The 16,928-nt window shown below is 37.8% G+C and overlaps 1 protein-coding gene across 5 annotated transcripts in view; it reads left to right on the forward strand.

Annotated features, from left to right (window-relative positions):
* USP47 (ubiquitin specific peptidase 47) overlaps positions 1 to 16,928 on the forward strand; it is a 58,798-nt gene that overhangs the window by 38,612 nt on the left and 3,258 nt on the right. For all 5 annotated transcript variants that reach the window (XM_055813293.1, XM_055813295.1, XM_055813294.1 and 2 more), the window contains 11 exons: positions 1,607 to 1,719; positions 2,636 to 2,740; positions 3,694 to 3,901; positions 4,369 to 4,484; positions 5,459 to 5,578; positions 7,006 to 7,783; positions 9,973 to 10,148; positions 10,334 to 10,414; positions 11,421 to 11,536; positions 13,046 to 13,164; positions 15,227 to 15,357. In XM_055813293.1, coding sequence (XP_055669268.1) covers positions 1,607 to 1,719; positions 2,636 to 2,740; positions 3,694 to 3,901; positions 4,369 to 4,484; positions 5,459 to 5,578; positions 7,006 to 7,783; positions 9,973 to 10,148; positions 10,334 to 10,414; positions 11,421 to 11,536; positions 13,046 to 13,164; positions 15,227 to 15,357 — 2,063 coding nt within the window. The remainder of the gene's footprint in view (positions 1 to 1,606; positions 1,720 to 2,635; positions 2,741 to 3,693; positions 3,902 to 4,368; positions 4,485 to 5,458; positions 5,579 to 7,005; positions 7,784 to 9,972; positions 10,149 to 10,333; positions 10,415 to 11,420; positions 11,537 to 13,045; positions 13,165 to 15,226; positions 15,358 to 16,928) is intronic.

Consider the following 16,928-nt stretch of genomic DNA (forward strand, 5'->3'; position numbering starts at 1 on the left):
GGTATACTTGAGAGAGTTTCTAACACACTAGTTTCTAATGTGCCCAGTAGAGAGGGGAATAAAATATCTTTGAAAATAACACTTTGTTCATCTTACCCTGCTGCTGTGAATATTTTAAGAGGGAGTTGAATACTTTAACTCCTTTTTCTTGGGGGGTAAAATTTTGAATTCCACTGTAAGAACCTGATGATGACTATTAGTAATAACAAGGAAAGAAATTAACAGTGCAAAGATGAGTAAAACAAGCTTTAATATTTTTTTAATACAAAATAAGAAGTCCCCTAAGCTTACACTAAATCTTACTTTTTATGAAATCCTGAAATTAGTAAAATTAGACTTGCAACTACTTCTATATCAGTATATTCTAAAAAGTGTTTTATGATACTTGGAGCAAATTTTTCATCTCATTTCCAACATCCTAATAAACACAAACTGTGTTTATTTTTAGCTGCAGTCTGTTTCATAATACATGGAGTACTTTTAGACATGTTACTATTTTCTACTTCTCTACTTGTTTCTTTTCTACTGTTTTCACTTTGAACAATGGTATTTTCTTTGAGGAAATAGGGAGGGGAAAAACTGAGTATCACAATCAATTTTGCTGGCTTCATTTCTGAGAATTCATGATACAGGGGACGGTGCAGTTATAAAAAATACATTTGTAAAGTAACAGTATCTGCAGTAGATGCTTTATATAGTTTGGAAGTGGATTCAACACAAGGATGATACTGGTAAAGCCTTTTATTAACAAATTGATAAAGTAGGAAGTCTTAAGAGCAACAAAAATTAACATTGTTTCCATATTTGAATCATTGAAACGATATTACTCATTCTGAACAAGAACTGATTGTAGACTGTAGGAAGTTTACAATTAGCAGCAGCCTTCAAGTCTGTGGGTCAAGAGCTGTCTTGGGAAATAGATTTTCCTGTAATTGCTATGATTATTAATTTCTCAACAAACAAGTAAAGAAACTGAATCTGCTATTTCAAATTTCTTGTACATGCTAACTTATTTTTAAATCTTAAAAATTATTTGTCTAATTCTTTGCGATAGAAGTGCCACCAGGATTGGAAGACTACTGTTGCAATAGTTAATTTTATTTAAAAAAATCAACTTGATGAAGTATTGCATGTTCTGTTTTTGTTTCTCTTTATGAAACAAAATCTCGTGAAGTACACTAATCTGTATTAAGTGCAATATTTGTTTTTATCTTTATATAGATGGTATCTTGTGACTTTTATTAGCTGGTTCACTTTTTAGAACAGAATTTGCCTTTCTTTTAAAACCAGGCTCAAGTGCTGTTATCAGTTAGTGTATCTCTTACAGCAGCAAAGCTTCCCTTACTGATACTGGAATCTTAATCTTGAGCTAATAGCATTTTCTTGCGACGCTGCTGTGTAATTAGGGGGAATAAAAGGCTGACTTTCTGATTTTGTGTAAATCATGATAAATAGAACATGTCATGGTATAGTGGGAAATATGGGTAAAGAAGAAACAAGGAAGAAGGCAGGAAAGAGAACTGCTAAGTATACCCATAATCCTGAAGATGTTGCCCACTGTGGAAAAATGTATTTCGAAAAATTATTGCTTTGTTTTTACCGGCAGAGTTTCTTGAGGCACATGAGTATCCAGAGCATATTAAACAACTGGTACAGAAAGAGAGAGAATTAGAAGAACAAGAAAAGAGGCAGCGTGAAATTGAGCGCAACACTTGCAAGGTTAGAGTTGGTGTTGATTGATGTAATGATACATTTCTAGTATGAAAAGTTTCTACAGTAAATAGTAATTTTTTACTACAATACAGGGACTCTTTTGTGATAAGTTTATTTATATTAATAATTCTTCTAAAGTAAGTATACATCTGTTGGAAGCCTGTACACAGTGGAGGCATCTGTTAGCAGAGATTTTTGTTGAGTTCATGTCTTCTGTGTGAATTTGAATTGATATTAAAACCAAAACAAAACTAATTAATCTGACATGACTTGATTTCAGCTAAATGCTTTCCAAAGTATATGTAACGCTGTATGTTAGGTGCTTCGTACTGTTAAATTTTGTCATATAGTGATGCTTTGCGTTGTGAAATGATGTTTCTTAAACTGATTCAAAATAATTATTTGGCAGAAATAGTGGAATCTTTTTTCCAATCGTAGATTCAATAGTAACAAATAAAATAGGGTATCTGTGATTTACAAGCATGACAGTCAGCTGTCTACCTATGAATCAAGTGATTGTTTTATTAGAAGGTTCTCTGTGGTTGCGAAATATGTAACTGTATACGGAAAAAGGAATTTCACATTCATTGCTCCTGTGTGCATTTTGGTTTGGACAATTTGCACGGTGCCTAGAATTTATGCATTATAATGGTTATACATATAAAATATGGTTATAGGCGTTGCATCCTAGCTGGCAGAAAGATGATACAGATACACATTAATGCTATCTGTTGAGCCTTTGATGTTTCAGCTGGTTACACAACCGTAGACTGAAAAGGAAACTGTCCTATAGCTGAAGTAGAGCTAAAGATGTATTTTATATGATGGTTTGAATATAGGGTTGTACATTTAAACGTACTCTAATACGAAAGGAATTTGCAAATACCTTCATGATCATTTTTCTTCCTTTTGTATTTCATAGATTAAATTGTTCTGCATGCATCCTACAAAACAAATAATGATGGAGAACAAATTAGAGGTTCATAAGGACAGGACACTGCAGGAAGCTGTGGAAATAGCGTACAAGGTATGCTGTGTGTCATAGTCTAGTCTGAATGGTTAGATGTAACTTTTTCTGCCTTTGTGCATCTTCAGTTTTTAAATTTCGAATGCTGTGGGGTTTCTTGTGTGTTGTTTGTTTGGGGTGGTTGGGTGTTTTTTGGTTTTTTTTAAGAGATGGTCTAGTTGATAATTATTTGACTGAGTTTTCTGTTAATAGCCATCAGATTATTTCTGATTGGAATTATATAGCCTGTCCTTTTAAAAGGCAGTATGATTTTACGTACCCTTATTTTAAAATCAGACAGTGAGAGCTCTGTTAGACTCAACCTCAGTAAGTTAAAAGCATTCTGAAGATTTACATTTGTATTGTGGTAAAAATGTTGTATTAAATATGTAATAAGAGAAGTCTTTCAAGAAACTTCCTGCATAGTTAATCCAGTAACATCAGCGAGCACCGAAGCATCTGTCAATCTTTGCCTTCCACAAACAGGTAGTAGTTGAAGACATCTATTCTTGCTTACCTACTTGTACTCCTTAGTTCTTGCCATATGTGTCTGGCTGGCAGAGTACCAGCAAGGCAGTTACACCTTTGGAATGTGTTAACATCTCCTTGAGATGCACAGAAGATAATTAGCCCGTGTGGCTTCCTCAGGCCTCTAAGGTGCCGTTTGGTGTAACTGATAAGTAGTGTATTCCTCTGAATATGCTTCTGGGACCTGTCTTCATTCCCTCTTCTCTGTGTTTTGATGCAGGCTTCTCTTCTGTTTTTAAAAACATGTATACATGTTAAATGTGTGTATATATATTTATAATGTATGTGTATGTTTTTTCTAAAACCAAATTGAAATTGTGAATTCAAAGGATTCCTGGATGTACACGTACAGAGATATTTTTAGCTTACAAAGGGGAAAACTAAACTCACGAATAATCCATGATTTAAATGTTTTGGGGTGGGTTTCTTGTGTGTGCATGATTCAGCTAATGGAGTTAGAAGAGGCTGTTCCTTTGGATTGCTGCCGTCTTGTCAAATATGATGAGTTTCATGACTACTTGGAACGATCTTATGAAGGAGAAGAGGATACACCAATGGGTTTATTACTTGGAGGTGTCAAATCAACGTACATGTTTGACTTACTGTTGGAAACAAGAAGACCTGACCAAATATTCCAGTGCTATAAACCTGGCGGTAAGACATGTAGTTATGTAGAGACAAGGATAGACTAAAATTCTGTATTGCGTGAAGACGTGAAAATAAAATTTGTAAAAACTTGTAAAACATAGAACTTTGTCATGGTGTAGGAAAGAAGAAAAACTTTGTACTAAATTTCACAAAGTCAATACTCAGAACTACATACTGTGCTGTGTTGTCAACTTGTTTCTAATTGAAGCAGTTCTAAGGTACTCTAAAATTTGTCAAACTGGAACATTTTTGCCATTTTGGCATTACAGTTAGTCTGAAAATGAAATTCTGAAATTGCACAAATTCATTACTGTGTATGTGTTTTTAGTACAACCCCTTAATGCATCAGACAAGTGTACATGTGTTTTCTTTGCCTGTTAAATTCTCTTTTTCATATATATATATATATGTGTGTGTGTGTGTATATATATATAAAAAAAGTGATTTTGTTTTCTTTTTCCTCTTTTCCACAGAGGTCATGGTAAAGGTTCACGTAGTTGACCTGAAGACTGAATCTGTTGCTCCGCCAATTAGTGTACGAGCTTATTTGAATCAAACAGTTTCAGAATTTAAACAGCTGATTTCAAAGGTAATTTACAGTTGTTAAGGATTTGTATTACAGTTTCAGTCATTCTGACTGTGAAAATGTATCATAATTTAAATATCTAAAGCAAGTACCTGCACCTTTTGTAGTTCATACTGTGTGTCCTGTCCAGTAGGGTTAGGCTGAGCTCATCTGGCTGCTGCTGCGAGCAGCGATCTGCTTTTTGCTTCCATCCAGAGTTCTGCGCTGGCTTTCGCACAAGCCTAGCCTCTCTCTGGCCATGTTGCTTACTAGCTTACCAAAATGTTGAACCAGCGCACTGAAGGTCCAGTCAGTGGCACAACTAGCAAACTACTACTGTATAACTGAACCAATACGTAACTTCCCCCATTGGCTTCAGTAATTGAAATTTAACATCCAAAGCTGTCCACGTTCTCCCTACAAACCCTCCTTTTCTTCCCGGTAGCCACTTCTTATTAAGATACAGATTGATTTTTACATGGTCTCAAACCATGCAAATGTTACTGCTTCCATTGAATTGGAAGAAAAATTTTTACTCAGTTCTGTCTAAAATAGTTCAGTGGTTGGTGTAACTTTGTAGTATTTGTTATGAAATATGATTTCAGTAATTTGAATTCAGTCTAAGTGAACAGTGTGCAAAACTTGATGCTCGAGAATATTTTTTTTTATATTCAGTAGTTTCATACCCTAAATAAAAAGACCAATTCCTTTTATTACTGGTCATTGACAATGTACCAGTTCTGTGCAAAGCCAAACCATTTCAGTCTGCTAACCTTTTGGAAAAACTAAAATTTGCTACATATCAAAGGATGGAGGAAAGGAGCAGGGACTGAGCAGGTCTGAGAGGCTTTCCCCCACGTTTCTTTTGTGATTTATAAGTCAATAAACAAATGTTCTCCTTTCTCTATGAATGATCTTTAAAAATTAAATACTTGTTCCAGTATTTTGAATAACGTATAATGTGCATGTTAACCTTACTGTCAATGTCTTATTTTAAGGCTACCCACCTGCCTGCTGAAACAATGCGGGTAGTATTAGAACGTTGCTACAATGACTTGCGTCTTCTGAACGTTTCCAGCAAAACGCTGAAAGCTGAAGGCTTTTTTAGAAGCAACAAGGTACATGCTCTGGTTTTTAAATCGTTCGTTTCATGTATTTGTAGACTTCACTGTTGTTTTGTGAAAGGTATGTATGTCTGCATAGAATTTGTAATGGATACTTGTCATGTATTTCACTGTCTACTCTGTGGGGGTTTTTAACTAGAAAATACTGTGGTGCACGTGAATACTATATGTGGGAGAGATATATACTATATATGTGACATATCATACATACTATGTATGAAACCAAGTGTACATAACAAGGTAAAGCAGATTCAGAGTCAGACATCTGGTTGATACTCAGTGGTTCAAGTGGTGGTGAGGTTAACAGTCTTGCAATGAAGACTTTTAAGCCAACCCTTCTTAGGGAACAAAGGTTGGCGTATGACTGTGAAACCTGCCTAATTGTTTTTTAAACCTTCTGAACAGCTGCGCCTACTCTCAGTATTAAAGGTATTAAAAAAACAAATGTCAAAACTAAGAGCAAGTTTTTGGTGGGTTTTTGTCTTAAATTCAGTAACTTTTACTATGTAAATTCCCCCTAGCCAAATTTATATTGGTTTTCCAAAAAGACTTCTAATAATGTTTCTGTAAGTACTTGTGTAATGCATTCAGAAAAGGAGTAACTTGGTACTTAACATCTGGAACGTAACAAAAAAATGCCCTTTTTACTACAGTAGTAATACCACATCTTTAAGCACCTTTTACACGCCTGTCTCTGAAATGTAAGCTCAAGAACACGTTATCCTTCACGAGGGAAGATTAGCGAAGGCTTTGATGGCTTATAGCTGAGCAAAACAATGGCATTGACCTGTTATTCAGTTGCTTCAAGCCCGTTCACGTTGTCACTGCAACACAGTGGCCTTTGACAAAGGGGGGAAAGAAATTCGTTCCCTTGAGGTCTGATTTATGCTATTGCTTACCCATGTATACATTTAAAGATTTCTTATTTAGGATGCTAGAAAATAGACAGGCAACTGTAGCTGTGGGGCGCGTTACTGCCGTAACTAGTGTTAGCGTAGAGGTGTAGGGTGCACATCAAGTGATACATTAATCTGCTTCTCAACATAATTGTCTATTGCAGCTCGTCACTCTGGCTACAGTTCACTTTGATCTTAACATGATTAGTAAAGTAAGGAAAAGTGAAATTGTTATTAAACTGCAGACTCCTGAGTCTGTCCTTTTCTAAACATGTATTTTAATTTTTTTATAAAAAGCGATGGGTTTAGTGACATAATTTCTAATGTGTGCTTAAGGAAAAGTGAAATTGTTATTAAACTGCAGACTCCTGAGTCTGTCCTTTTCTAAACATGTATTTTAATTTTTTTATAAAAAGCGATGGGTTTAGTGACATAATTTCTAATGTGTGCTTAATCCTTTGTGTTTGCTATTGTCACTTTTATTTAAAATAACACTGCATGATAAACCCGTTATTTTCTATTCAGGTATTTATTGAAAGCTCAGAGTCTTCAGATCGTCATGTGGCATATACAGATTCTCATTTATGGAAACTTTTGGATCGTCATGCAAATACAATCAGACTGTATGTTTCACTACCAGAGCAATCACCTGGATCTCAGTTTAGAAGAGCAGTTTATCAGAAGTCTAGTGGAGATTCAGGCAACTTGGATGAAGCCTGTGAAAGAGTTAAAGGACCTGTAGTAAATATGAAATCTGTAGAGGCAATTCTGGAAGAAAGCACTGAAAAACTTAAAAGCCTGTCGCTGCAGCAGCAGCAGGAGGGAGATAATGGAGACAGCAGCAAAAGCACAGAAGCCAGTGATTTTGAAAACATTGAGTCACCTTTAAATGAAATAGATTCTTCAGCTTCAGCAGAAAACAGAGAACTTGAAAACCAAATTCAGATTTCCGATCCAGAAAATCTTCAGTCTGAGGAACGGTCAGATTCAGATGTAAATAACGACAGGAGTACAAGTTCGGTGGACAGTGATATCCTCAGTTCAAGTCATAGCAGTGATACTTTATGCAATGTGGACAATGCCTCAATTCCCTTGGCTAATGGACTTGATTCTCACAGTATCACAAGTAGTAGGCGATCAAAAGCACATCAGGGGAAGAAAGAAACCTGGGACACAGCAGAAGAAGATTCTGGAACAGATAGCGAATACGATGAAAGTGGCAAGAGCAGAGGAGAAGCACAATATATGTACTTTAAGTCGGAACCCTACACTGCAGATGAAGGTTCAGGAGAAGGGCAAAAATGTAGGTGTTCTTTTTTAAGTGCCTTAAAATAATCCAGCTTTTATTTCTATTTAATTCATATGTTGTGTTAAAAAGTCTAGTGACAGTGTTGAAAAACTTGATTGTATTCAAATAAGAGCTAATGGAAGTCCAGAGATGGGATGTGGTGTGGGAATAAGGGACTACATATTTGAACAGTGTCTTGCTTTTTTGTTTTTAAGAAAATGAAAAGCTGTCTCTGGGATACATCCATTTCCTTATATTGAAAGCGTTTGCTGAAGGGCAGGCTGAGGTGTCTTCCAGTGAAAGGGAAACAGTTGTGTCTGCTGATGGTGATTCTTTCAGAACACCGTTATTTACCATGGTTCGCAGAGCAGTAATTCTGTTAACATTTAGATTAACCTGAAGACTTCTAGTCATCTGATTGTAAATAAAATGCACGTGCACTTGATGTTGATCATTTAGTCCAGTAGACTTGCTTTCCATTGACTGAAGTACAAATCGGTACAATGAAGTGCATGGCTGACATGAAAATACCTGAACAGTTGAGTGTAAGCGTCTTAAGTAGTATATGAATTGCCATAAAGATAAATCATTTAATCAATGAACAGTACCTGTTTGATAACCAACAGAAGAATAACTAAAGAATAGCAGGATATAAGATAAATATTTTGAAAGGCAAAGATTTTCCTATCAATCAGGAAATCCTGCTGTACTAATAATGGGTAAAGAGCAAAATTTTTTTGGGTGGTTTTTGGTTGTTTTGTTGTTTGGAACATGTTTGGAAATGTTTTTGGAACAAACATTTTCGTTTTTAAAACCACAGAGAAGTTTAATTGCAGCTACTAAAATTTTAATAAAATTACTCTTTTAGCCTGGGAGGATCTGTCTTTGGGGCTAATCTTGAACTACTTGAATTTTTTCCTGTTTTTTTTTGTAGGACTAGTTGTATGCAGGAGTTATTTGTTTACGGTAATTTTGATGCTTTCATAGTACACTGTATAAATTATTATCCTGAGGAGAAAGCTTTTATGTATTTTTAGTAGGACATCATGAATGGATTTATAATTCAAATAACTTGTTCAGTTAAATATTCTGAATAACATTTTTTGTTTTAATGAGTCATAACATGATATAATCATACTGTTTTTTGTAGTGTAGTCCAAGTTGCATATATTAAGAAACACAATTTCTAAAGATAAACTATTTACTTTACTTTCCAGAATTTCATACCACTGCAGTGGCTTTTCCGTAATTACAGAATTACTCTATTAAAAAGTCGCTTAGTGTAGATTCGAGCTTGCCTTGTGATGTCCTGTGGCCTTCCAGAACACACTTAACGAAACTTTTTAATCCTGAAAGCTAGGAGGAAAAATAAAAAGGTTTGGGTGGCATGTGCCTGGCTAGCCCCAACTCAGAAGCACCTCCTGTCTCTTCCTTGAGGCAAGGAAAACCTGTTGGCGAATTATCTGCAAAAGTTCCACCTGATTCTCCATTTATTGTCTACTGAATGGAGAAGGTGCTGCTTTACTCCACTACTTCACTGACTGAGAAATAGGGCCGTTTGGAACTGCTATGTCTTCCAGGAGCATCTGCCCATAAATGTTTAAAATCATAAAATCATGGAGTGGTTTGGGTTGGAAGGGACCTTAAAGATCATCTTGTTCCAACTGACCTGTCCCAGTGTCTCACCACCCTCACAGTGAAGAATTTCTTCCTAATCCCTAATCTAAACCTGCCCCCTTTCAGCTTAAAGCCATTCCCCCTTGTCCTATCACTACACGCCCTTGTAAAAAGTCCCTCTCCAGCTTTCTTGGAGGCCCCTTTAGGTGCTGGAAGGCGGCTGTAAGGTCTCCCTGGAGCCTTCTCCTCTCCAGGCTGAACAACGCCAGCTCCCCCAGCCCGTCTTCGTGGGAGAGCTGCTCCAGCCCTCTGGGCTTGCTCCAACAGGTCCATGTCCTTATGTTGGGGGCCCCAGAACTGGACACAGGCAGTACTCCAGGGGCAGGGGAGGCACATACAGCAAAGCTCTTAGAGGTTAGAGTAGAGCTTCAGATAAAATGTAAATGTGGCCATTAACTATAATTCTGACTCTTCAGTTGCGTTTTACTACAAGTGATAACTGTGAATACACGGGAATAATATTCTAGAGTGAGGGTTTTTTTGATAGTGCAGTTTTTCATGCCATTTATTTCTTTATTTTTGCTTAGGGCTGATGGTGCATGTTGATAAAAGAATTACACTGTCTGCCTTCAAGCAACATTTGGAGCCTTTTGTTGGAGTTCCGTCTTCTCACTTCAAAGTCTTTAGAGTCTACGCCAGCAATCAAGAGTTCGAGAGTGTTCGGCTGAATGAGACACTTTCATCATTTTCTGATGACAATAAGGTTATTCAGAAGTTATTTTGAGTCATTAAAAAAGTATTGTTACCATACAGACAAACTTGAGAACATATTTTACAACTTTTTGGTAACTTGCCAAGTGAAATAATTACATTGGTTTTGGTAGTGTGTTAGAAAATATAATTCTGATTTTGGTGTCAGTTCTAACAGATACTCCTTTTTCCTTCTAGATAACTATTAGACTTGGAAGAGCCCTTAAGAAGGGTGAATACAGAGTCAAAGTCTATCAGCTTTTGGTAAATGAGCCAGAGGTAAGGTGTTGAATGTTTCAAGAGTGATTCGTGAAAACATTAGTATGTGCCTTGGCGGAGTTTTTTCTCTGAAATCTTGGGGGGGGTAAAAAGGAAATCCTCTTTTCTCTGTATTTTCCTTTAAGTTCTCTTGGCTTTAGAAAGCGAACATGAGATTATTTCTGCTTATTTTGTTCCAAGTGTACAATTGGAATGTGATCTACGTTATCTCTCTGAAGTGTCTCCATCTCTGCGGTGTAAATAGAGTACAAAAGAAAATAATTGTTTCTTTTTTGTCGTGTAGAATTCTTTCCAAATAAGAAACTTGTTACGCTCACGGCTGCAGTTTTCAGTAATATTGTAGTGATATAATTTGTTGCATTTTGTGCACTGCAGACAGTGCTTATCAGAATGGTTAGCTGGAGAGCAGTCCTCTTCTGCATAAGACAAGCGTGGAACAAAAATGCCTCCCTTGCAATAATGCAGCTCGCGTCCTTGTTACATCTTTTGGGACATGAACCTTAATTTCTGATTTTATTTTTTAGACCAAACTGCAGAATACATATTAATAATGGCTAACGGTAAGAGTCTGAAGCTGAACTGATAAAGCAGGGAATAAAGATAAATTTAAAAGTAACTTCAGTGGAGTCATGGAGTTCTGGTCTATATGACCAGTGAAAGCCAAGAAAGTGGCTTTTTTATTATCATGTGGCTTATTTAATCTAAAAGCTTCTTTCAGATTCTTTAGAATGTTAATGTAATGGTAGCAATTAGTAACGCAGACACAAGACACCATTTCTGCAGTGGCATTCAGAGTACTTGAACGACCTGTCAAAGGGCTGCTGCTACACAGATTCGTTAAACCTAATTTTAATCAGTTAATTGCCTACCTTGTTCATGAAAAGCATTCTTCTAATGGTCATTTTGCTAGGTGAATGGGACTGATCACAAAACATGAACAGTAGGCAAATCTGCTTTCCCCTGTTCAAAAAATTTGTCTTTAACCACTTTCTATGTATGTTCACAGCCATGCAAGTTTCTTCTAGATGCAGTTTTTGCTAAAGGAATGACTGTCCGACAGTCAAAAGAGGAGCTGCTTCCTCAGCTTCGAGAACAGTGTGGCCTAGACTTGACAATTGACAGGTAAAGAGGCTGCAGGCTGTTCAAGTTACTTGAACTAAGTGTTACTTCAAAATGTGGGTTTTCTGCCTCTTGTGGAGAAAGGAGTTTATGAAAGGAGCAGAAGTAAGTTACTGTGGCGCTGAAGGACATTGTGAATCCAAACATTAGTTTAGCAGTTCTTGGCTTTCATGTAGGATAATACGGAGAATAATATTTACATATAATTGCCTGTATGCAACATGTCTATGGCTTTAGATCTGAGAAGTATTTTTCTCTCCTTCAGAAAGGAGAGCGTTAGGGAAATCAGTTCACAAAAAAGCCACCTTCTCTCTAGATCATAGAATCATTTAGGTTGGAAAAGACCTTTGAGATCCTCAAGACCAACTGTTAACCCAGGACTACCAAGTCCATCACTAACCCGTGTCCTCAAGGACTGCATCTACATGTTTTTTAAACGCAGCTGCAGGCCCAGCACAGAAGTAAGATGTCCATGTGGGTGCAGGCCCAGCGCAGGTCACTGCAGCAGCTGCCTTGTGCGTTACCGTGGGGGGCGCGTACAGCACTAAGCCAGTCCCTTTACCCATCATCAGCTCTCAAGGCTGAGTGCGCTTTGGGGCCTTGATGGCACACCCTCCCTACTGCTGGTTCCATCAATGTGGTATTTACTGTGGAACAGCTGACACTGTATCCACCGGAATTAAGAAAAACCTGTAAGATGTGGTAAGCAAGCTGTAGAGCCTTGGCGTATGCCTCAATTCAAGCTGGAGCAAAACACTGGAGCACAAGTCTTGGCCTTTCTCTGTTGGGAAATGGAGTGGAAACCTAAACCTGAACAAGTTTTTCTCCTTTCCTCACCCTGACTGGGTCCAAGGATTTTTGACTGCCGTGCTTGGGTTATGTTCTCTAGTGCCCTATAATCATGGGGCATTTCACAAAATTTATGCCTGCTTTTGTGTGTGGAGAAACCACTACAGTTGAAGTTTCATGTGCTTATTTTTCAGTCACGTTCTAGGTTTTTGTACCTTTATTTACCTCTGTATCTAAATCAAAGCTCGAGCTTTTGTATTGTGACTGGATTGATGCAGTAGAGCTAAGTACAGCAATCGGACACCAATGCTCTTCTAAACCTCCACCTCTCCCCCTTCCCCCCCCTCAAAAAAAAAAAAAAAAAAAGGGAGGGGGGGCGGAGCAGAGCTGCAAAATTTTCAGAAGTGTCTGAAAATATCCAATTTTCTTGTCCCAGGTAGGAAACTGTTTTTTCCTCTAAATCCCTTCACATTTCTTGTACAGAACAGCGATCAAACAGCCGTGTTTTCCTTGTGTTTATGAATGATTTGGCACTAGGAACCAGTGTGGATACCTTGCTGTCAGGACTATTTCAGAATGTTAAAGGAATTCCTGATAAACCTAACCAAACCTTGCATAAATGAGTTGTAGTTCAGTGTTGTCAGAAAATACTCAGTTTTGATCTCTGGCAGTGGTTTTACTAGCAGATGAAAACTCTCAGTTTTCTTCATGATGTATCTACAGGTTTCGCCTTCGAAAAAAAACCTGGAAGAACCCAGGCACTGTGTTTCTGGATTATCATATCTATGAAGAAGATATCAATATTTCAAGCAATTGGGAAGTCTTCCTAGAAATACTTGATGGTAATGGTGCAGTGTCAAGGGAAAGCAAAGATAACGTCAGAGATTTCGGGGGGTTTTATTTAGAGAACATTGGAAATTGTACTTTAGCTTTTTCCTTTTTTTTTGAAGACTGTTACTGACGTTTTAATAACATTTTATTAAAAAAATAGAACAAAAAGAATTAAAAATAATAAAAGCTCTGCATGAAGATGGGGGGATTGTGCAAGCGCAGATTTCCTGTGGCTGCGATGTGCTGAAGGTCTAATTGCAGTGCTCTTTTGTAGGTTTATTGGAAACTTTTGGACATACTGTAGTACTGTAGGCGGCTTTTTGCACATGTCTGTTTCCACTGTACATAAAAGCTGTAGGAATGCCTGTATGTTACACTTTTATTTGTATTTAATTTTTGGACTGGTATTGGTGATGTTTGTAGTTAGCCAAAAAATACGTGTGTGTGTATATATATATACAGGTAAGAGGTATATAATTTGTTTTTAAATCAGCACAGCTGGTCAGACAGCATGCTTGGCTTGAGAAGTCTCATTCAGCTGTTAATCCAGTATTTTGGAGCTGTGTTCAATCCTGGTATTTTATATTTTTAACAAAGTTGTGACATCATAAGTGCCAAAATTTGAAATTAACATGGGAAGTTCAGGAGGCCTGTAGATGCCTATAGACATATGTATCAGCTCACACTTCAGTTAAAACTTCACGGTTTTAAATATTTTTGGGGTTAGTTTTAGATTAATTTCTGTAGTGAGTAGGTCTTGGAGGTACCTGTGTTTAGATCGCTGCAGCCCACCTAGTTCCCAGCCATGCCATATTATAGAGCAGGCTTCCCAGTGTTCTGTAATATTCTGTGTCACTGTCTATCTCTGCCCCAAAGGTGCTGCTTTAATCCAGTTGTAGAAGATGCAGCTAGATCCCACTATATTCTGTGAAAATTAAGTCTTGTGTACTCACTGCTACCAGAGAGGTTTTGGAAGAGTGTAAAGGCAACTGCTTTAAGTCAGGGTTTGTAAGACCTTCCACCATCACCATGGCTTTCATCTTCTTCTTCACCTAAACACTGAAAACATTAGGCGGGTAAATAATCAGCTTAGAATAATTTACAGTCCAGTTTCTTAGCATAGCAACTTTACATCACATTGTTGCAGACATATTTAAATTGGTTATTCTCCGAAGAAAACTTAGCTAACTGCTTCAGATTGGAAATAAATGCCAGGCAGTGTTAGGTGGCTGTATCTTTATTTCAGACAATAGCTTGGTGTTGAAAGGTGGCACAAACGTAGTCATAGGCAAGACTGTAGAAGGGAGAAGCTTAAACAGTGGTGGTCATTTTGTGCAAATCAAGCATGTAATGGTAGACGTAAATGTTTAAGCCACAAGTTCTGCATGCTAAATTACAGAATTATAGACTGGTTTAAAATAAGAATAAAATCAGCCCTTTGATATCACTTCAGATGATCTGATTTTAACCCTAACAGTATTACCTTGTCAGCTAGAGAAAGCTCTGTTACCTGAAACAATTACAAAAAAGCTGGAGGCAGCACGTACTAGAGCTCCTCAGGATAGCAGGTGTAAAGCAGGCTTTGGTAACAGGTGTGTAGTTAGTGTGTGAAATCCTGAAGTCAAACATGGAAAGTTTATTTTGTTAGAGAGAGAGAAGTGCATGAATAAAGACCAGATTGCGGAGGAAGGTCTTACACGAGTACAAGATCTGGAGGTGGATAGATACTGTATGTATAGCTGAGCTGGGGGTGGTGGAAAAATGTGCCCTAAAGAATAATAAATGGCATGGCTTCTGAGAGATGCTGCCTATGAGAAAGTCCTTGAAAGGACTTGATAACAAAGAAAAGTTAACTAAATCTTGGTCCTTTGGTTGTTCCCTCCCTTGCTTTTTTTTTTTTTTTTTTTTTAAAAATGGTGGACTACTTGCATCACATTTACTGGGTTACTTAGTTTGTGGATGTTTATGTAGTGCAATCTTCCATATTTCAGTGTGTTTATGCCATGGAAAATCCTTAATTTTAAATAGGATCTTTTCTGATGGTAATATAATAAATTTCTCTTTCTTTCCTAGGAGTAGAAAAGATGAAATCGATGTCCCAGCTTGCTGTTTTATCAAGACGGTGGAGGCCATCAGAAATGAAACTAGATTCTTTCCAGGAAGTAGTACTAGAAAGTAGCAGTGTTGAGGAATTAAAGGAGAAGGTAAAACATGTAACATGATGCGGGTTTCCTATGGTATCTAAGAGCTTTGTTGCTGTCCTATGTTGGGAAGCACAGAGATCTCATAGCTACAAAAATCTTGTTGTGTGGTGATTAGTTTTCTTCCCAGGAACTGAGAACTTGACCCATACTATTACCAAAGCCATGCGAATTATTAGCTTTACTTATGAGTTTCATATAACAGTCTGGTATCCAAGTATTCAGCTGAATGCGTGCAAAAAAAAGAGTCATATCTTGAAGTTTAAGAAGCATAATTTTACCTGTGCCCCGTATCCTTGAAAAACACTTATGAAAGACAAGCTAAACTATTTTCACTTTGTTTTTTCAAGCCAGTATTTTGGTGTTCGTAAGTACCAAACCTTTCAGCCTCTTCATACGTGAACTTGAGAGCTGTTGCTCAGGGAGAGTGTAACTGTACCAAGTAGAGTGAACTATATTTCGGGTGGAAAGAAATACAGCTTTGGTGTGTTGGTGTTTTGGGTTTTTTTTTTCCTGAAGGCCAGAACCCTCTGACAGGTAAGCAGACGTGTGCCATCCTAGCAGAAATCTAGAGTGGAATTGTGCCTCGTGTTGAGACTGTGTTATTAATTCATGTATCACTGTGTCCCACTCGTAAAGAAATGGTTAGTTCTGTGTGGCAATACGCAGCTGTAAGAAGGCTGCCTTGGGTGTTGAGGCCAGTGAAAATCCTGCTGTGAGTCAAGTCTGCCAAAATCCTACCTTACTAAAACACTCGGCATGTGTAAGTTAGGGGTTACTTCATAGGCTGGGAAGAGGAACGTTGTTCGCTCCCATGGGACGTAACAGCCTTGGATGTGCATATATGCAGAGATGAAGCTACAGACGGGTTTCTTGTATTCTTCAGGTAGAAATGAGGTCATGACTACGGGTTCTTGCAGGTGGTCTTCAGGATTTCCTCTTCACGTCTATCTGAGGAAAGAGCTCACTGCTCTTGTCTGAAGAATTAACGTGCAGGGAGCAATTTTAGCAGTGTTCTCTGAGAGGCTTTTATATTTGTACTCCCACCAGTAATAAGAGAAACTTGATTTTGACACATGTGTATTAACAGATGTGTTCAGCCAGCTCTTTCAGACACATTTTATGAGCAGACTGTGGGGCTAATACATTTCAGAATTTGTCTGGCTTTTGGTTTATAGTGTTTATAGATTTATATAAATTATGTAGTGTTTAAAGATTTATAAATCAGTGTTTATTTATAGTAGTTAGAAAACTACACTGACAGTTAAGTCTTTTCTCACCATGAAGTTTAATTTGAACATGTCTGTTTTAACAATGGATTTGAATGAGGCAAGAATCTTAGAGAGGAGATCCCTTTCAGTTTTTGGAAAATAAGCGGCCAGAGATAAACACAAGTCACAGTTACGTGTCTGCATCGCCACGGAGGTGAGACTGCAGCCTGCACTGGAGTTACGGCGAGGCAGCGGTGCACTGGTGTGCGCCGTGGGACGGCTCAGCGGAGCGGGGGCTCCACCACAGGCGCAGCTGGGGGACGCTGTGATGGGCGCTGGGCCTGGGCAGCAGCAGCAGGGGAC

Source organism: Falco peregrinus, chromosome 9 (genome assembly GCF_023634155.1).
Source record: "Falco peregrinus isolate bFalPer1 chromosome 9, bFalPer1.pri, whole genome shotgun sequence".
Lineage (NCBI taxonomy): Eukaryota > Metazoa > Chordata > Aves > Falconiformes > Falconidae > Falco > Falco peregrinus.